The 21,128-nt window shown below is 38.4% G+C and overlaps 2 protein-coding genes across 2 annotated transcripts; both read right to left on the reverse strand.

The window, feature by feature from the left end:
- Nucleotides 1–736: 736 nt before the first annotated feature.
- Nucleotides 737–18,981, reverse strand: LOC128245929 (myo-inositol 2-dehydrogenase-like). Its single transcript, XM_052964149.1, has 7 exons — nt 18,724–18,981; nt 16,998–17,068; nt 16,607–16,715; nt 16,106–16,322; nt 13,805–13,924; nt 12,237–12,402; nt 737–849 (listed from the first exon to the last, which is right to left on the reverse strand). The coding sequence occupies exons 1-7, from the start codon at nt 18,924–18,926 to the stop codon at nt 737–739; spliced, it is 999 nt and encodes a 332-aa protein (XP_052820109.1). The 5' UTR covers nt 18,927–18,981.
- LOC128245646 (uncharacterized) lies at nt 4,274–6,946 on the reverse strand. Its single transcript, XM_052963857.1, has 2 exons — nt 6,538–6,946; nt 4,274–6,161 (listed from the first exon to the last, which is right to left on the reverse strand). The coding sequence occupies exons 1-2, from the start codon at nt 6,685–6,687 to the stop codon at nt 5,409–5,411; spliced, it is 903 nt and encodes a 300-aa protein (XP_052819817.1). The 5' UTR covers nt 6,688–6,946; the 3' UTR covers nt 4,274–5,408.
- Nucleotides 18,982–21,128: the final 2,147 nt, after the last annotated feature.

Consider the following 21,128-nt stretch of genomic DNA (forward strand, 5'->3'; position numbering starts at 1 on the left):
ACACCGTCCCGTGAAGTAAATCCTATTAACGTATCTGTCATCCTAAACACCGTCCCGTGGAGTAAAGCCTATCTACGTGTTTGTCATCCTAAACACTGTCCCATTGTGTTAAACCTACCAAAGTGTCTGTCATCCTAAAGACCGTCCCATGGAGTAAAGCTTTTCAACGTTTCTGTCATCCTAAACACCTTCAAGTGGAGTAAAGCCTACCTACGTGTTTGTCATCCTAAACACCGTCCCGTGGAGTAAAGCCTATCAACGTGTCTGTCATCCATAACACCGTCCCGTGGAGTAAAGCCTATCAACGTGTATGTCATTCTAAACACAGTCCCGTGGAATAAAGCCTATATTCGTGTCTGTCATCCTAAACACCGTCCCGTGAAGTAAATCCTATTAACGTATCTGTCATCCTAAACACCGTCCCGTGGAGTAAAGCCTATCTACGTGTTTGTCATCCTAAACACTGTCCCATTGTGTTAAACCTACCAAAGTGTCTGTCATCCTTAACACCGTCCCGTGGAGTTAATTATTTTTTTTGCTATATAAAAAACTATTGTCTTATATTGCGTTGAAATCTTCTACGCGTTGTGTTTTGGCATTCAACACTGGTGTGTTTTTATCAACTTGTTTATCGTCGAGTGCATGCACCTACATGACACATACATAATTTCAAACTCACAACAAAATAAGAAAGAACACATTTTGAATTATGTAATTTGTTTTATTTCATAATTTATTAAGCAGAAGAAAGCTTAACAATGGTTTGAGTGTGGAAGGACTTCCTGATGGCGTCGATCACGGTGCTGATGGCCGTGGAGGTAAACCTGGTCACTTCACACTTGTTTTTGCCTGAAATAGAGATCGAACAGACTGTCATCAGCATGTCATCCTAGGAGCAGCTCGTTCTCGATTGCATTCGTCTTCTGTTTGTGTAGTGTAAACGAATTTTGGAATCATTGTAATAAACTGACTATCGATCAGCAAAACCTGGGTGGTTAACCGAGTGATTACATTTAAAACTTACATTACGTTTTATTCTGATATTATATCTTTTAACTATAAAGTAGAAAATCAGTAGTAATAAACAGCTAGGTGTCATGTGTGAATTTTGTTATCATCTCGTGGCCACGACTCCCCAACCCGTTCACCAGAAATTACTATGAACCACGTGGGGGGGGGGGGGAATCGCGCCCAACCGTTACCGCTAGTGAAGCGAGATAATTGTTCTGCAATGTTGCGGTGACGTTACTGCCAACGGTTGTGTGGTCAGCTTTGACTCATTTTTTAAAGTTCAAGTTCAAACATTTCTTTGGAAAACGGGGAATGTGATTCGTTGCGTGTTGGATTTGTCTGCACACATAATAATATGATATCAATATATGAAAACATCGTTGAGTTGTGGCGAACATTCCGGCTCTGAACTGAGTGAAATTCAACGAGAGGTGAACTGCTTTTCGATTTTCATGCTGTATTTATTTGTATTCTCATCTTATATCACTGCAACAACAAAGTACATGTATTGGTTTCCTTGTTTATTCCCAGTGACTGGTTCAGCTCTGCACGCTGTCCTAAGGAAATGTTGGCCAAAATATTACATCGGCTGTGCTACTGGTGTGGAAGTTGTTCAAGATAACATTGATTAACGCTATCCAAAAGTTCAAAATTGGTGCCGAAATGTATATATGATAATATGCGTGTACTGTATTTAATTGTTGTTGTTTTTAAATGTGTCTTTCAGTTGGGAGAAAAATGGAAACAAATAAGGGATGTTACAAGTTCTGTGGAATTGTGTTCATACCATCCCTCCCTCACCTCCCCTCCGTAGGTTGTGTTTAGTTACTTTTGTGATATGCATTCTTATTTCATTACATACTAAATATAAAAAAGACACATTTAAAAAAAAAGCAGCAACAAAAAAGCAGAACTTCATTTTATCGGTGGTGGAAAACCTCAAGTAAACATGTTGAACGCTATATTAGAAAATGTCCGCTATAGTAAGAGTGAAGCGTTAGATTGTACAATTCTACATCTGCCTTTCGAAGGGGAAGCATTCCACGCTGATCATTGTACTGTCAAACACCGTCGAGGGTTTACCTAAAGGTGGGTTCCCACTGCCGATCAGATCAACTCGATCATCCCGATCACCCAAATTCCCCGATCAGGCCCGACCATGCTCGACTAAAGGCGAATACACGACTTCTTCTCGACCTCTTGTCGATCACACACGATTTCCACACGATTATTCACGACTCCTTCACGACGTCAACCCGACCACCTTTCCGATTTCCGCTCGATCATCCCGACCTTTACACGATCCCTACACGATCTCAACTCGACCTACTGGATCTCTGCTCGATCGGTGTCAGATCTTTCCCCGACCCGATCGTCATAGTCGTACTCGAGTCGTAGAAGGTCGTGAACAGTCGTGTACCAAAACTTTTAGAATAAAAACTTCAAACAGTGTTGATCATTATCACTTCATCCTGAAACTTCATGGTATATGTTGTGTCCAGCATAGTATACATATTTATGGAGATTGAGCAGTTGCAGATGTGGGCCAGATGGTTAGAGCTCCAGAGAGACAGGGCCATTGCAGTGCTAGAGTTGGAACAAGAGGAAGAGGCTGAGGGTCGTAGGCATAGACGTAGGCGACAAATGCGCAGGAAAATATGGATGAAGCAGTGGCTTGCACGACGACCCCTGTATGGGCATTATGAGCAACTGCTACAGGAGCTAAACAGGGAAGACCCAAAAGGATACAAAAATTTCCTAAGGGTAGACGCTGATATGTTTGGGGAGCTTGTTGATCGCATATCACCCAGAATTCAGAAAAAGAACACCAACTTCAGGTAAATCATGGGTTTGATCCCCATCATTTTCACGTATTTCTGAAATAATTAGTCATCTAGTTACTTTTCCAACCAATTGACATCAACAGCTCTGTGCAATTGTCACTAATATTTAAGAAATTTTAATACGTTGTATAATAGCAGGCTAGTTATTACTTATCATTGTTCAATCTCTATTTCAGGGAAGCCCTGGAGCCTGGATTGAAGTTGGCGGTCACTCTTCGTCATCTCGCAACTGGAGCCTCGTATTCAGACTTGATGTACTCATTCCGAGTGGGAAGTAACACAATAAGTAAATTCGTCCCTGAAGTTTTGGATGCTATAATACAGGAGTACTCTGAAGAGGTTTTGCCAGACGTCGTCACTGCTGAACAATGGCAGCAGATTGCAGATGACTTCCGAACCAAGTGGAATTTTCCTCATGTCTGCGGGGCTCTTGATGGTAAGCACGTGAGGATAAAGAACCCGAAGAACTCTGGATCTCTGTTCTATAACTATAAAGGCTTCTTTTCCATAATACTACTCGCACTCGTAGACGCAAACTACAAATTCATCTGGGTAAGCGTTGGTGCTAATGGCAGTGCATCCGATGCCCAGCTATTCAATAACACTGAACTCAGAACCATGCTAGAAGAAAACAACCTTGGTTTGCCTGACCCTGATCCACTGCCTGGCGATGACATGAACACCCCATACTTCCTCATTGGAGATGACGCCTTCCCGTTGAGAACTTGGATGATGAAGCCATACTCCAGACGCAACTTGACCAACGAGGAGCGCATATTCAATTACAGGTTAGACAATCTTTTGAATTACTATTGGCAAAATAGCTATGCATTTAATCAGAAATTTGTTCTTATAAACCATCACCATCCTTTCATTTTAGGTTGTCCAGGGCTAGACGAGTGGTAGAAAACGCCTTCGGTCTTCTCGCTATGCGGTTTCAGTGCCTACTTGGCTGCTTGAACCAGATGCCCGAAACCGTTGACTTGATTATTCTTGCATGTGTCACACTGCATAACCTTATCAGCATACGGTACCCTGCCATTGCAAGACTGGCCGTCGACCAAGAGGACGAGCATAACCAATTAGTACCTGGTGAATGGCGCCAAGGAAGACAGTTGGCTGATGGTGATCGGACCCATGGAAGAAATGTGGTGACATCCGCTGGGGTCAGTCAGAGGAACTACATTAAACACTACTTCAACTCCCGAGCTGGTTCAGTTGAGTGGCAGAATATGATTTAGTGTGTTAGTTACTTTGGAAAGATATTTTGATGAAGTGTATAACCTATATGATGCGAGTATGCACAAGTTATGTAGTTATTAAAGTGATTTCCGATATGTTTAAGTATATTATAGTAAGTCATCTTCTATTTGGATATGATAGTTTCCATGGTATGTTTGTTAATGGAGGAAATAAGCTTCAAGTATACATGTATATACAATAGAGTTGATTGTTTGTTTCTTGATTTTATGCCCTTTTTCGAAGTATTTCAATCATATCACGGTGGTGAGTTAACTTAGAACATGACCTAAGTCGGCAACAAGAAATAGCCACATACCAGTAATTTACAACTTTCATTTATAGTTCACCCTAGTTTCTGAGCCAATCACCGTCCAGAGATTTTTCAAATTTCTGCTCGAATATGTTCCATATAAGAACACTTCTGCACAAATAAGTTCGTATTATAACTAGGTCAGCAGACATGGCGCGCGCCAAATAGCAAGCCCAGCCTACTGTCTGGAACGACAGAAGTGTCGATTCAAAATGACGTCACTTCTGCTTTATCAAGCGGTAGTTACGTCATTTTGAATCGATAACGACTTATCCAAGTTACCGTTCAACCAATTGGCGCGCTGTATACGGATGGCGTGATTTTCCCCCGATCACATGACTTTAATTGAAGGCACAGGAATGATAGTGGGCGGGGTTAACTATAAGTCGGTCATAGTTCATATAATGGAAAAATAAACAAACTTAATACGGCGCTTCGCTTCGCTCGCTTGTATTAAATTTGGTTATTTTTCCATTATATGAACTATAACCTACACGTATAGGACAAGTTGCGGTAGCAGACATCTCTTCATAAGGTCGAACGTTTTAACTACCAGAACACAACGCTCACTTTTAATTGATTGATTAATTGTTTAGGGGCTGAAGAAAAATATTAAATTTTAGAATACATGTATTCTTAAGTAATTGCTACCAGCATGACCAGCCTTGTTTTGTTATAACAATACACATTTAAGTTCAACTTTTAATACTGACAGAAACCTACATAATAACAGGGTTATTTTGCCTTATGCCAAAAGTAAGCTAATTAAGTTTCTAAGTAAGATAAATTGCTATCCAAACAAATTTTACGAACAGTTTACATTGATTTACTTAAGAAGACTCAACAGTCAACAGTAATATTTATCAAGAATGAGGCTATTTAACCTTTATTCAAAGTAAAAACCAAAACGTCGAAAAACTAAATTCACAATGCACATAAACTTGAGTAAAATCACATCATCAAATCACTTGGCTGGTTCAACCATTTTCCAGTTACTTTGTTCAGTCCTTGGGTGCGTCATGCATCTCCTGGGTTAGGATGGGGGAACTATTTGGTGTCGAGACCATATCCATAGCCTGGCGGATGATAGATGCAGTCGTGGTTGGGGTTTCTATGGCGGGTGTAATGGACCTGTAAGCACATGTAGGCTGTTGCAAGATTGCCTGCACATTTGGTGGTTGCAGGTGAGTAAAACTTTTCAGCAGTGGTGTAAGATGGGCTGGTGGTGCAGATGCAGCTATATTGGTAGCTAGCTGAAAATCCTGCTGCATGTGATCCTGTTGCTGAAACTGATTCTGCTGCCATGCTGAGCCGAACGCCGCTGATATGGGAGCCTGTCTTCTGTATATAGATGATGTAGGAGCGGGAGGGACAGGCATGGCAAAAACTGGATCTGCTATCTGTTGACCTACATGCCCTGCTGCCTCTTGGGTGGCTAGTCGTCTCTTCTCCTCTTGGCTTTCCTCCGCAAGGTCCAGAGCCAGCCTTGTTGCACGTGTGACAAACACATTCATTCTCTGCTGGTCCATTTGGCGCATCAAATACACCAAAAACTGGCCAGTGTGTGCTGCTGGATCTTGCGCAACTGTGATGGCACCACGCACGGACTCCAACTCGGACGTCAATGAGGACAGTACACGCGCTGCTTTGGGACGGCAACCAGATACTGCTGATGTAGAGGGTGCTGACGAATCGGAGGCGGCGACATCATCCTCTGTCTCCTCCAAGACAAGTTCCTTTCTCTTCTCCGCAAACTGCAAATATAGAAAGTACACAGAATAAATACAGACTTTTAAGAAGGTGCCCCGATGGCAGAGAGGTTAACGCCTTGGACTGCGAATCCTGTGTCATGTGTTGGCTTGAGTTTGAATCCCGGCTCTGAAATGAACTTTTCAGAAATGTTGTATGGTATTTCTCTTGCACAAGACTTAAAACATAGGTCCACATATGGCCTTGTATAATAGAGATATGGCCTTAGCTGTCGTTAAATCCGAGTCAAACTTAGGCAAAAAAACTGAACTCCCTTTTATACCATTAAAATTTAGAAATAATTTAATGCTTGATTACGTATATTTCTTTTAAGTGTATACACATGATTTATACAGGATTTTTATTACTACATGTACTTACTTTGGATCCCCTCTGAGTTCGCAGCTGTACCAGATAAGGGCGCAGGAATTCAAAGTTGTCCAAAATCCACTGTTGCCTTGCTGTGCGCTCTCCAGCACCAGATCCAGATTTGTTGGTAAGCTTAATTAGTTTCGAATACTGTGTTCTCATATTCGTGTACCAGATTGACGACAGGTCTCCAGGTTTGAGGCCCAACTCTGCCTCTTTCGCGGCCCATGTACTGTTCTTCTTCTCCTTATACTTGAATCCTGCGGATGATTTGTCGAAGAGGAACGAGTTCTCTCTTAACCACGCTACAAGGTCATCTTCTTCATCTTGCGTGAGTGTACGATGTAGTGTCTTCCGGGGCCTGATATCAGTCTGTAAACATTAAAAGTATACTTATGAATAACAAGGAAACTTCCAATTATGTTTGTTATTTTGTGCCTAAAATATTGCCGAAAAAAACATATACATGTAGAGTACTAATTGTAAAAATACATGACAAACATAGCAGTGTGTTATGATAAAATAAACAAATTATGCATTATATCCTTATAAACACTTGACACACAAAATATAAGTCTAATGACAGTTGTTTGTTCGTATTCGAAGGGAAAGCAAAATCAAAAGCTTAGTACCTCTATCTCAGGAGAAGTCGGACGTTCTTCTACTTGCTCTTTTCTGGTTTGCTCGGCAGAAGAGTCAGTAGGGGGTATAGGCGACTCATTACTCTCTTCCTGGGTGGGTTCCACGATTTCAGGCTGAGGCGCAGCAACTGAACATTTACTCGCAATTGTACTGCCTATCGGCCTTTTGCCTTTTCTCGGCATCTTTAGTTTGTAGTAGAAATGGCTTGGCTGAAGATGTTTTAACAGATATTGGTTTGCTAAAGATGTTATATCTTCAGCGTCCAAACAACTTATGAGACACTGGTCAGCACGCTTTTCTTGCTTTAGTCACGTGAGCTCGTGTATGGTCGAACAGTGATCGGGGTTTGATCGTGTGCGGTCGTGTGTGGTCGTGGAGTAGTCGGGTAGCAGTCTTGATAATCTGGACAAGAGATCGAACAGAGATCTACTTAATCGGGATGCGATCGTATATTACTCGAGTAGAAGTCGAGAAGATCGGTTACAGATCGGGTAAAAGATGTCAATCCGACCAAACAAGATCGCTACACGATTGTTTCTCGATTAACTCGATCTTCAACTCGATCAATACACGATCGCTTCCCGAGCTCTTCTCGACCGCTTGGCTACACGATCGCTACACGAATTTTTTTGACATGTCAAAAAAATTCGGGTAGAAAGCCCGAGCGATGCCGACCAAGGTAGACCTCCCCGACCACTCCCGATCAATCATGCCGACCTACCCAGACAAGTACCCGATCGCTTGATCGGGCTTGATCGAGTTGATCTGATCGGCAGTGGGAGCCCAGCTTAACCTAGAAGACCAACTAGATGCAGATACTCTGTATATATAACGCCTTTAAGGGTGTTCGTCATCGGACAGTTCATACATCTATCCCAAACTTCAAACTCGAGAGTTCGTTTAAACTGTCGGACACGTATTTAATCTGCGTTATAGTCCGGCAGCGGAAGTCGAGTACCTTGCATCGGAGTGTATAGAAAATGTTTTTTTGTTTTTTAGGTAGCTCTGACCCTCCAGTAAAGGAATCCGTTTGATGGCCTCGTGCCACCCTTGGGAAAATCGAGATATTCAAGATGGCGTCCAAGATGGCCGCCAAATTTAACCCAAATCAACAATTAACTCGTAATTTTGTTTTAATGATTTAATTCCTGTGCAAAACTAAACAATAATGTATTTATATTAAAAACCGATCAATTCTAAAATATTTCATACCATGTTTAGGCCATCATGGCGTCTAAAATGGCCGCCAAACTAAAATAATTAACAATTGAGTGAGGTTTTCTTGCAAATACCATTATTTTTTATACACATGCATCTCGTTTTAACATTACAATGTATTTATGCAATATAGGTATCACAAATAGCATTATAAAGACACATATTAACCAAAATGGCGTCCAATATGGCCGCCTAAATAACATAAATTAACACAGATTAGATAAAACGGACACAATCGTTTACAAATGTATAAAAACAATGGCATTTTTCTTGATTTAAAATTACAGTGTAGTTTATGGTATGTATTAATAGCTTTATAACAATTACTACATCAGTTCTAACTTAAATAGAGAAGTTAGTTTGTTAATTCAAAGATTTGTATATTCGTTTTGTTTGGTCAGTGTAGCAATTTTCTTATGCTTGACATTTACTCAACTTTGAACATGGCTTATGCGCATTGTTGCAACGACAGCAAGAGTGTTGCATTGAGTATTTGACTCACATAAACATTTTTATATTTTAGCACATCATATGAGGCCACTAAAATCTGTCTTGGTAACATTATTGGGACCAAAGATCGCGTGTCCTTTTTCCCAGCCAGTTTCAAACGGGTCCAGGTTTGGTTGGTCTGATTTAACTGCACAATTCCAAACACACTTTTGAAAATGTAGTATCTGATCCTGATAGTGCGTGTGCTGCAAGTAAATCTAGAACTATACGTTTGTATTTGTTGGCTGTGGCTGTTATATTTATCAATATCTGTCTTTCACAGGTCATTCCATAATTACTTTGTTGATGTTTCGTTCCAGGTAATGGTTAAGAAGAAGTACAAAACATTATTACTTAATTTTGACAATATATTTCATCTCATGACAAAATTGCTAAAATTCCTCCTTCGTTTTCCTTTACTGTACAAACAATTTGATGGTCAAAAATATTGTCAGCTTCTTTATGTGTGTTGCGCATATCATGATGCGTAATTATTACAGTTGGAGTAACTTCAATTGATGAATCTTCATCTCCAATAACAATAAGCACTCACATGTCTAGGGAATGAAATGTTGCTACCGACATGATCTCTTTATTAGGAGGAATTTGCGTTGCAGTTGACACAACTGATGTACGCGCTACGTATGTGATCCTCTGTTTTCCCGTGTTTCAGTTTCTGTGCTGTATTGCCTGTATCTGGTGTTGATAAGTAGCCGTCTATAATTATCGATGTAACTTGCTTTGTTGTAGAACGTGCTGACACCTGAACTTGCAAAGACTTTTTCAGCAAAGATTTAAATTTGGCAAGTCACATTTAAAACATCGCTGTTGGAACATGGGACAACTCATAGGTCAGCAACCTTTCACATCAAAGTCACGTGAGCTCGCTTGAAGGCCGATCACTCTTGTGAAAATTAATTATGTTTTAAAGACCTTCGTTTCACCAGCTTGTATACCCTTTCGTGTTTCAGCTTGTGTTCGGGGCCCGTATTCACTTACGTCCTGTGTCTGAGTTAGAGACTCAGGCTCAGAAAAGCGAACATTTAATGTTGTTATAGAAATGCTATTACATGAGTATATATTGTCAAAAGTGGTGTATCTGTTAAAAATAATCTGTTCTACAATCAGGCACTCATCTTTTGTCAAAATTAGTTATATTTTGATATTTTCAAACATTTCAGAATTCAGTGTTTTGAACCTGAGTCTCAAACTCAGACTCAAGACGGTAGTGAATATGGCACCTGATCTTGCGACTTATATTGACATTGAAACTCCCTTGCCAACCATTTCAAATTCCTTCATTTGTTTGATTCCAATTTCAACAGCTTGTTCAACATTTACAGTTTCTGGTGATATCTGGCCTGTAACTTAGTTGATGATTTCATTAGGGTAATTCGACGGGTACAATGGATTTATACAGTCATTTATCGCTCCCTGCAGTGATCTTTGATCGTTGCAGTCACTCAATATTCTTGGCTTCATTTCCTCTTTGGGTTTATCATAAGATGGTTTAACTTGATCACTATTTGCAAGGCTTGAGATATCTGCCTTCAACTTGCTACAAATGTGTAGACCAGGCGACCATATCTTGGGTGTGTCGGATTTCAATGTAATACCAATAATGCCTTGTTTTCCATACCAGTATCTCATAAATCTTGTCTCAATGAACATATCACTCAAAATGCCGTTCCAAACGCCAAGAATGTGAGGCATCACATGCTCCCCTTTCCGAAATACTTCCCTACATGAACCGGGCATTGACTCTGTAGATCGTAAAAAGGAGCGACAATACCAATCGTAATGCACTTGTCCTGTTGCAAAGAAGTAGAGGATCATAGATTTAATAGCTACCAAATTAAGACCCTAGTCAGTTTCTTTTTGCTATGATGTGAAGCATCATGATCAGCACTGGTTTTATAACACAGTTATCCACAGCTTTCATGTTCTACTTCTAGATTACAGCTCAAGAATTTCATTGAGGTCACACATGCTGTCTATAATTCCACTTACAAATGTTTCTCTCAGTAGTTCTTCAGTAGTAAATTGGAATAAATAAAATGCCATTGTTTTTATACATATATGTAAACGGTTGTGCTTGTTTCATTTAGTCTGTGTTAATTAATGCTTATTTTGGCGGCCATATTGGACGCCATCTTAGTTAAAATGTAATTATCTAATGTCATTTGTGATACCTATATTGCATATATACATTGTAATGTAAAAACGAGATTCATGAGTATAACATTTGATGGTATTTGAAACAAAACCTAACTCAATTGTCAATTTTCTTTCTTTTGGAGGCCATTTTGGATGCCATGATGGCCTAATTATGATATGAAATATTTTGGAATGGATTGGTTTGCAATAAAAATACATAATGGTATAATTTTGCACAGGAATTAATACATTCATACAAAATTACTAGTCAAGTGTTGATTTTGGTAAAATTTGGACGCCATCTTGATTATATCGATTTCCCCAAGGGTGGTGTGTTGCGCATCAAACGGATTCCTTAACTAGAGGGTCTAAACTACTTAAAAATCTAAAAACATTTTCTATACACTCCGATGCAAGGTTCAGCCAAATTATCCCATTAGGCTGCCGGACTATTAGGAATGAGTGACGCATCCATGATTGAGAAAGCCGACCTCTCTGGAATTCATCTCAGACGTGTTCCACAAAGCGTATATTTACGTAAACGAAGAAGGAACAGAGGCAACAGGAGCCACTGCGGTGTAAATTCTGTAAGACGATCCACCTTCGCCTTATACTCCACGCCGATCATCCGTTTATGTTTCTGATATGGGACTACCGATTGACAGCCCCGTTGTTTATAGGAAGATACATGCGGCCGCCTACAGTCGGCCAAGAGGAGCTGTAGACTTGCCTGTTTATGTTTCCAGTCGATGTATAATGAATTTATGATTTAACAGTATTGCAGAAAAAAAACATTGTGATTACCACTATACCAAAATTGAACATAACCTTATATAAATGTATTTACGTGTTGCTCATCATTATATGACCCTGTCACTGTTAGCAAAATATAGCTAGTGCTTTGATTTGAACTTAACTTAGTCAGATTATCATGACAATAATAGCTGTGTCGCTATAAACAGTCTAAACTTGCACGGCACATCAATATAGAACAAGCGGAATAAACACCATGTATTATTTGGTCATTTGTCAAGTTCTAGATATACGTTTAAAAAAAGCCTTATCCGAGCCATACATGTACAGTTGGTGGTGGAGTTGTTTTGGTATACCATATAAATGCAGAAAAGTGATTGTACAAAGAAAAACAATCGTGATCGTCCTTGTTCTTCTAGAAAGAATGTAATGTCATGATGGAAATGGCGTACCTTCTACTGCATCTATAAAATGGTCCAGCTCCAGCAGATATGCGTCTTTGAATCTGTCTGGAAACGACACGGCGAATGGTGGGTCGCGTTTTCCCGCGTTAGAGTATTCGTGCACTGTCGTCTGAAGGCAGGGTTCCATCTTTAACATTCCTTTGGTTCCAAATACCTGAAATGTTAAGGTCGTGTAGTGTGTTTCTGAAGCGGCTGATAGCTATTCAAACATGTACGTGTCTGATTAGCATTAATAAGTTACATAAATGGTTATAATTACTGGTTTTGATCTCGAAGGGGGGGGGGGGGGGGTATTCGATTCGAGCTGGGACCAATAACAAATCCTTATTCCCGATTCGAATGGATTTTTCCAGATACGGGTTTCATAAGACGCCATCCGGATCGAAATGTCATTCTCCACACCCCTTAAGTATAAAACGTTACTTATTTTAAGCACATTTAAGACAGTCGTCGGCAACCACCGCACTTTATTCCATTATAAATGAAAGCACTGATAGTGCTGAACGGCTTGAGCGACGATTCTCGCTTGCCCGCCCTGCTGCAAAACTCCATTTCCAGTTTGTAGGAGTTTTCCCTTTCATATCAGTGTTTTATAAGAGTGTTTACTGTTAATCTACACAAACTATTAAACACTCCTACCTTTAAGTGAACATGAACTTGTTTTGTAAATCAAACATTATTCCTGGTATGTTTCACGACCTTATTTTCATTGAAATCAGGAACATTCTATTATGATTTTCAATTTCAAATGGACTTGAATTTTGTGGTCTATTACAAAAGTCTCATGCCTGAAAACTGTTATTTTATTGTAAATATTAGTAAAATGTAACCTTGAATAACTTTGGTATTGTTTGGCCGTTTGCAACAAATGAATATTTTTTTTAAAACATACGCATTAAATCGCGATACGGATCTAGCAAGTCGAGATAAACATCACGATCCGGTTTTTAGCGTAATGTTACTTACAACTCCAATTGTACAAATTGACTGGATGAGAGTCGTCATTTGGTGTGTAATTGAAACCGCTAAAAGAATATTAAATAAAACACTATATTTATTATCCGTTTGTCATTCATTTCCAACTATTTTGTAAACTTTACAAATTAATTCATTGCCTCCTTGGTGCTTTGCATCAATGGTCTTTCTTGTTGTAAAATCACTTCAAGTGACGTACCTTTAAAGCTGCACTCTCACAGATTTACCGTTTTGACAACTTTTTTTCTTTTTTTTTTGTCTTGGAATGAGCCAATTTTTGCGTAAATATCAGCAAATTAGTGATATTAGACTGCTTACAAGATATCAGATAGCAGATTGTCATATTTCCGTTGGAAAATTAATGGTTTATGGCTAAAGCGTTACTGAAGGTTTAGGGAAAATGCATAAAACATCAATATTTGTATTGAAATATGAAAATGTTCGATCTGATTTTTAGTCAGCAGTCGAATATCACTGGTTTCCATGCATTTTCGAATAAATATGTTCGTTCCAAGACAACAAAGGTTGTCAAAACGTTCAATCTGTGAGAATGCAGCTTTAAGTACCAAATACCAACGTACCTCGAGTCTTATATCATAGCCATACGAGCAGTAGCGCGCGAAGTCTATCACACCAATGATCTCCCCGGGAAACTTCATCGTCACTACACAACTGTCCACGTCACCATTTTCCTTTACTTCCTGTCAGAAAATATATTTTGCAGACTATTGGGCATTGGAGAAATCTAGAGAAGCGAAAGCAGGGGGTCCAACGTGTTTTGTGCTTTCCTATTTTAAGTGAGGGAAATGTGTGATTCGGAATAAAATGGCGGTGTTCGAAGCAATTTTGGGGGTTTTGGAGGATATTTTCACCTAGCAATATAAATACGCCTACCCGGAGGCCACACGTGTAAGCTTCTCTCAGATTTTTAACCTATGTTTCTAGACCGAAGAGGCCTTAACAAAAAAGTTATTGAATATATAAGCTGAACGATTGCTTTTTTTTCAAAGTGAAAATAGAAAATTGCGTGACTTGAGACTTTTTTTAGTTAAAATGCACAATTTTTCTACCTATTTTAGCTGCTTTTCTTTGTTTTTAGCATATTTTTTTTTCTTTTCGCGTGTGTTGCACTTACACTTTACGGCCGATTGTTTTATGTTTAAACACCTTCTGTGTTGGGCGAGGAAGTTTTACATCGAGTCAACATGTTAATTAGCAATGCTTAAGATCTTATTCTTAATTGTATACATTTCGGTCTACCTTTTTGCACTCAACCCAGCCAGTTTATAAATATATCGCAAATAAATTATAAATGATTTGGCAAAAATGTGTTACATGAAATTTTGTCAGCATGTTTTGGTAAAGAGTGCACTAGGTGATCATATCGTGTCAAAATGTCATTAAATCAACGTGATATGAAATAATCATGGTATACCTGTCACTTGGCAATACACAGGATAGGAGTCCATGAAGCAATAGGTAATACGTCATGGACTCATGCATGTGTGAAACACATGAGGTCGTTTTGAATTATTAAAGTACAACGAGCATGTTTATCCGGAGATGTGGAAGTCATTGATTAATTTGTTGAATATGGAACCGCTCGATCATGCATTCGTTAGTGGAACCGCTCGATCATGCATTCGTTAGTGGAACCGCTCGATCATGCATTCGTTAGTGGAACCGCTCGATCATGCAGTCGTTAGTGGAACCGCTCGATCATGCAGTCGTTAGTGGAACCGCTCGATCATGCAGTCGTTAGTGGTTAATGTTAAACGTTGTCTCGACATAAATGGCATTTTCAGTTGTGATCGTAAAAGACCGGTAGTAAATGATAGCAACAGCAGTTAATGTTTCATTCTATCTATCCCTTTCCGAAATTCACACCCAATTTTGTTTAACACTGCTGTGCGAAAAAATAACTAACTGTTATTATAAAGTTGTGAAAATGGTTTAAATTAAATATCTTTGTAAACGATCAATTATAGACTTCAAAAAGACACGGATTATAGGATGAAGTTTATAAGAGATGATCTGAGATTTCAGTACTCTATCAACTAATGAGTCCCCTTTAGAACAGCTCTGCTCAGTCATGGCTGATTCTAAAATTGTCCCAAACTGAAATTTCAATCGAAACATATAATAAAAGGACGGGTCGACTTTATGACCATCACAAATTCTTTTATTTCTTAATCGAGCCATGCGTCCAATACATTTATTATTGCTTAACTAGCCTAACTTAAAGCTACTATTGCACGGAGATTTGAAATCGATAGATATCGCCGTTAGCCCGATAAAGCTCCAAAGTAGGCAATGTTTGGAACACATTGCAATTACAATTGACGATAAATTACTTAAAATATCACAACAGTGCATCTAGTTTACGTGGTATGTTTTAATTCAATCATGTTGTTGGTGGTCTGTAAACGAAGTATCGGGAATCTGAAAATAATTTAAAAACATATAAAGTCCAGCTCTAAGGAACAAATTGTTTCCAGAACAAAGACAGTTGACTTGCAAAATGATCAAGTCGATGCACCATTCGGAACTCCTCGGCCATTTTATCGAAAACAACCTCGGATGAATGCCGGTACATCAGTTGAAGTAGTTCGTAAATTTTTGAATAATATCATTCACTAAATGTAGTGTTTAAGAGTTGTATTTATTGATCTCAGTTTAAATTGATTGTCAGTGAAGTGTTTTATTGCAAAAATAATTCTCAAAAGTTAAGTCATAAAGTTTAACTCCTAAATAAGATTACTACGCGATCTATTTGCAGCGGACTTAAATGTACCACTTTTTGAGTATGTAAACCGTCCAAATACATCCGAGGTGTTTTTGAAAAAAATGGCCGAGGATCTCCGAATGGTCGATGCACATACCGAATTATGACAAGCTCCAACACAGACAACAGACTCGGGCAGACCACCAGCGAACCAGCAGACGATGTCGATGTCGTGACTGAGGAAGGTCTGAGAGAACGTCTCCGCCCCGAGCCACAGGGGCGTGTCCCGGAACGTGGTGCGGATAAACTGGATGTCCCCCACCTCACCAGCCCGAACCTTCGTGTACAAAGATCGGTAGGAAGGGTCAAATCGCCTGTAGATTAGCATGACAAGTGTTAAAATAACAATGGCTTCTATTGCGAACAATTTTGAATACGTTAGGTATGGTTCAAATTCCGTGGTTATTTCTAAAATACAACTTCCTTTTTATACTTGCAGACTAGCAGTAGCACCAATGATATAATTTGTGTATTGATGCGTGTATGTGTGTGTGTGTGCGCGCGCGCGCGTGCGTGCGTGCGTGCGCGCGCGTGCGTGCTCTTGGATGCGTGCGTGCGTGCGAGCGCGCGCCCGTGTGTGTGTGTGATGTCCTCTTACCGATTAAATGCTGCCATAAGTATCAGCCCGCGTTTCTCGGCGACGTCATAGCAGCGGGACACCGCGTCCCTACCTTCCGCCAATGGTTTCTCGCACAGCACGTGCTTGCCTGAATCAGAGTTTCGCACAATGGTCAATGATTATGATGTGAACATATGTGAATATGATGTGAACATATGAATTTGAAGAAACCGTTCATTTCAGTACCTTAAGCATACTGCATTATTTCAGCTGATATATGTTATAACTATGTCACATTTTGTGCTTGAACTGTACAGTATGACTATGTGTCTTTGGAACCACCGAGTACAATCATACATCAACGTAACGGGTTAAGCCGAACTTGAGGCTTTATTCTGTAAAAAGGTACATGTAATGGCAATGTACTAACCTGCTTCCATGGACCGGATCGAAAGATTGGCATGAGTGTCCGTCGGCGTACAAATGACGACTGCGGTTATCCTGCAATTTTGAATAAAAATGTTATAAAGCTATTACATGTATTATTTAGCCGTACATTTGTAATGTCAAAAGGTCAGGTTTACTGGAAAACCATCACACATAATTTGTCATATTTCACATATTTTCCTTAATACTTTTCTCAGCTTAATGCATTTCATATAAATGTTATCAGTAATGAAATGCGCATAAAAACGAAGATGACACGTAACATGCGACGAAAATGACCAAAATGACGCAGTAAAATACACAATTTTGCAACATTTTAGCTGTATCTGTTTTCTCGACAGACGCCATGAACCATATGACATCATGGTCAACCGTTTCCGCTTGACGTTGAGCCTTTTTCATGTTGTTTTTTTATTTGTTCAACTTTTTGACCTCAATGACATAATTCCAACAGCTGGAGTATAACTCCATTGTTTCTTCGATAAAAATACGTTTTTTTTATAATATAAACGGTAAACTTTACATTATAATAAGGATAAGATTACCAGTATTATATAAAAAAAACGTTATGTTTAAAAAATATCAATTTTTACGCGCAAATGCTGTTTAATAACTAAAACGATTTTAGTACACATAATCCAACTATACCCAGTCAGTGAAAAATACTTGTTCAAAATATAGGTTTAAAATAAAAGTTTTGGTTGAAAATCATGTTATAAGATTGTCTTAAGAATGTCCAATAACGTTATGTCGAACGTGACAACGTCAAACTAATGCTTTGGCAAACAAACTATCATGATCTGTGTTTTTTCATGAAAACTATGATACAATATTTCCTGTAACGTTCAGGAATAGGAGGTACAACATTTCGCAAGAATAAATAAACGTAAGGTATCGCCTGAACAGTACAAGCAAATCAAAAAAGAAAAAAAGCTGCTGTTAAGGAGATAAAAAATAAAACCTATAAGAAAGTTGATACGGGGTTTGTTTTTATATATTTTTTATTAGTAAATCAAGTTTTTCATATCTCCATCGATTTAACTACTGTAACAAATAAGTAATCATGATGTTATTTTGACAAAACGACACATAAAGGTCGTTTTGGGCGTAACACCTATTAGCTTGACCTTTTGATCTTACGTCAGAGCAAATAAAACGGAACAATTAAGGGGGACGACATGGCCCTGTATCGTTCACCTGATCGCAAAAGGTTTTTAAGTTTAATAAAGATCGGACAACAAACTGGACACCAACCGCCCGTACGCCGAGAGTGAAACTTAAAGCGCCCCGTTTTTTAAACGGGCTTAAAAAACATGAAAAGCATGAATTTGTTTAAACAGTTACAAAGGGTCATAACTCTTACAATATTTAAGTTGGAGCTACATAATAGTCATAAAAAGAGCACAATGTTACTATGAATAAGTTCATGGAGAAGGAGAAGGAGGCGTTTTCAAAAAAAATCCTATCGGTTGCCATGAAAATGTTGACAACCGACGGACGTACGACGGACAATCACCCTATAACAAACCTCACGCTGAGCACTTTGAGCTCATCTGAGCTAAAAAGATACATTCATAAATTTTAATACATTTTTATATCAAAACAAAAAGTAGCATTTCGGAGAGATAACTACTGGACTACTTGTATAAGGTTTTGAACCTTTTCATGCAGGAAGATACTCTCCTTGATATGTAATGAAGAATACATACCTTGCATCGCCGAGTACTCGATCAAGTTCTGCAGATTTCACAACAGCCACTTTGCCGGCTCTTCCGAGAGCGGCAAGCTCTTCATTAACACCATTAACATTTTCTTCAACAATGTACAACAACTCCAATCTGCTATTGCCCAAAACATTTGGAAGATGTATCTTCCCAATCCTTCCAAGACCTAATAATGCAACGCCAAGCATTTCTACAATACACTCTTGTATGTGAAATAAAACCCTCTACCATTGAATGATCTAGATAGTGAGAGGTCACTGGTGGAGTGTCTTTAGACCATTAGTTACCTTATAACTAACGAAAGAGACCTGTGCTCGTTTATCTCCTAGCCTAGTAAGGAAGAACCACAAGAAGCTTAAACTAGTTACGACGCAGCACAATCATCTACTTATGGAAAGCCCAGATGCGTGATAAAATTAAATTACCATCAGTTCAACCAATTCAGTGACCCCCTGGATATAACTCAGCTGGACAACAGCAGTATGGATTTAGATATTTTGGCTACAATAACCATGTCATCGTTCACGTTTTATAGGGTCGGCCATATTGTTTTCTAGCGAAATGTGAGCAAAATGACTTTACTATGATAAAATATCATCATATGTAAAGCTCTGTTGTTAAAATATTCTAAAATGTGACAGAAATTGGTTTGTTTTGCAGAAAAGTGTAAGCAACGCTTTAAGAAATCTTGGGTTTACAAAATTGTAAGCTCAATTAATATTTGAAAGCTGCTCACGGTTTGGTATTGGTTAAACTATAATGATACCAACGTTATATAAGGCTCCAACGTTTACAGATTTTTGTAAACGTGAAAACGGAACATAAAAACCCCGAGACGAAGCCGTTTATTTTAAACGTCGTAGTAAGTAAATACTGACTCATGCACGTATACAGTAAATATCTACATGTTTCATTGATTCATTATTCAAGTTGTGCGGATGAAAAGTTGAACTTTCTGTTTACCTGTATATCATAAATATTTGCACACATTAATCCAATATTTATTTTTAATACCCCGATTCATAGTTTTAAGTTTTCAAGTTTCAAGTTGTATTTATAAAAAAATAGAAGGTCGTAGACCCATGAGGCATAAAGTGGTAAAAGCACAATGGTAACAAATACAAATAATATATGTATATTCATATTTACACTTATGTTCTGGCGTCATGATTTTCTATTTTTATCACGGGGTCCTCTCAAGGAGATTAATGTTAACAATACGAATCATATTCATTTAGAAAAAATCGTGTTCACTATTCAATTTCATGAAAAAAGCAAATTATCGTAAATCAGCATGTTATAAGACGGAATTACCAGTGACTGTCTATATCAAACACTAAGGTTTCTTCTTTAAGAGATTTGTGGACATGTTGGAAATGATTCATCATTGTCCCTGTATTTCCCCTTGAATATGTCAATTCCGATCCACAGAAGTCGCACTTTTAATAACCTTCGTACAACCATCCTTTTTCAAATGAAGTGAAATATTGCCACACTTCAGACCGTTTGCTTGACGAAACCACCATCGCTAACTAAACACGACACGCAGAATACTGGGAGTTTTTCGCACGCTTTTTAATCACGTAACAGTTTTGGTTAAATGGTCGCGATTTTGTAAACGTGTGGTATATAAAACGTCACGACGCCGTTAACACGTGTACAAGTGGGGGCTTAAATATGGGAAATGTATTTTTTTTTATTATATATTTTAAAATGTCAGTGATGTATATTGTAAATAGTGTATTGTAAATGTCCGCAATACCAAGTGGGTCGGGGTGGCGTTTCAACGTTTCATTTCTTGTTTAGCAGATCCATTTTTCAAGTAACAAATATGAATCACTCACAAAATGTTTGGTGTTACAAGGAAATTATCAGAGATTTGTTAAAATATGTGTGCATTTTCTGGACAAGTCTTTCGAATTTGTTTCAAAATGACCAAGACTATCCGATCACGATGAACTGTGGCTTATTGATGATATATTTTCAAATAAGAAATATATTCAATAAAAAATGTAATTTACATTGTGACTTAATTTCACTTATTGTTTACAAATAGAATCAATCACCATACAACCGCATTACATTATTCATTTGAAGGCGCTTCATAGCTTGGCATCTGAAATCATACATATATAGTCTAATGATCTTGTTACATTTTGCATTAAATGATAAATGCTTTTTTGTGGCAAAATCTGATGTTATGTTGTAAATATAACAAAAGCTCTAAAAACACATACAATTGCATAAAGTACTCATATATTATGATAACTTTAATATCAAAACGTAAAAGTTTATAACATTTGACTTTATAAAAAAGTTCGTGTTTGCCCTTCAAAGTTCTTTATAGTACGAGGAAAAAATCTACTTAGGGCGGAGTTTTACGATTCCTA

The sequence above is a fragment of the Mya arenaria genome, chromosome 9, assembly GCF_026914265.1.
Source record: "Mya arenaria isolate MELC-2E11 chromosome 9, ASM2691426v1".
Classification (NCBI taxonomy): Eukaryota; Metazoa; Mollusca; class Bivalvia; order Myida; family Myidae; genus Mya; species Mya arenaria.

Bases quoted from the DNA above. Each gene is read 5' to 3' on its own strand.
- LOC128245646 (XM_052963857.1), bottom strand. From the start codon at position 6,687: ATGAGAACACAGTATTCGAAACTAATTAAGCTTACCAACAAATCTGGA. The intron at 6,162-6,537 runs GTAAGTACATGT...CTATATTTGCAG, and splicing joins GAACTCAGAGGGGATCCAAA to TTTGCGGAGAAGAGAAAGGA.
- LOC128245929 (XM_052964149.1), bottom strand. From the start codon at position 18,926: ATGCTTGGCGTTGCATTATTAGGTCTTGGAAGGATTGGGAAGATACAT. The intron at 17,069-18,723 runs GTATGTATTCTT...TCAAAATTGCAG, and splicing joins CGAGTACTCGGCGATGCAAG to GATAACCGCAGTCGTCATTT. The intron at 12,403-13,804 runs GTACGTTGGTAT...TTAACATTTCAG, and splicing joins GCTATGATATAAGACTCGAG to GTATTTGGAACCAAAGGAAT.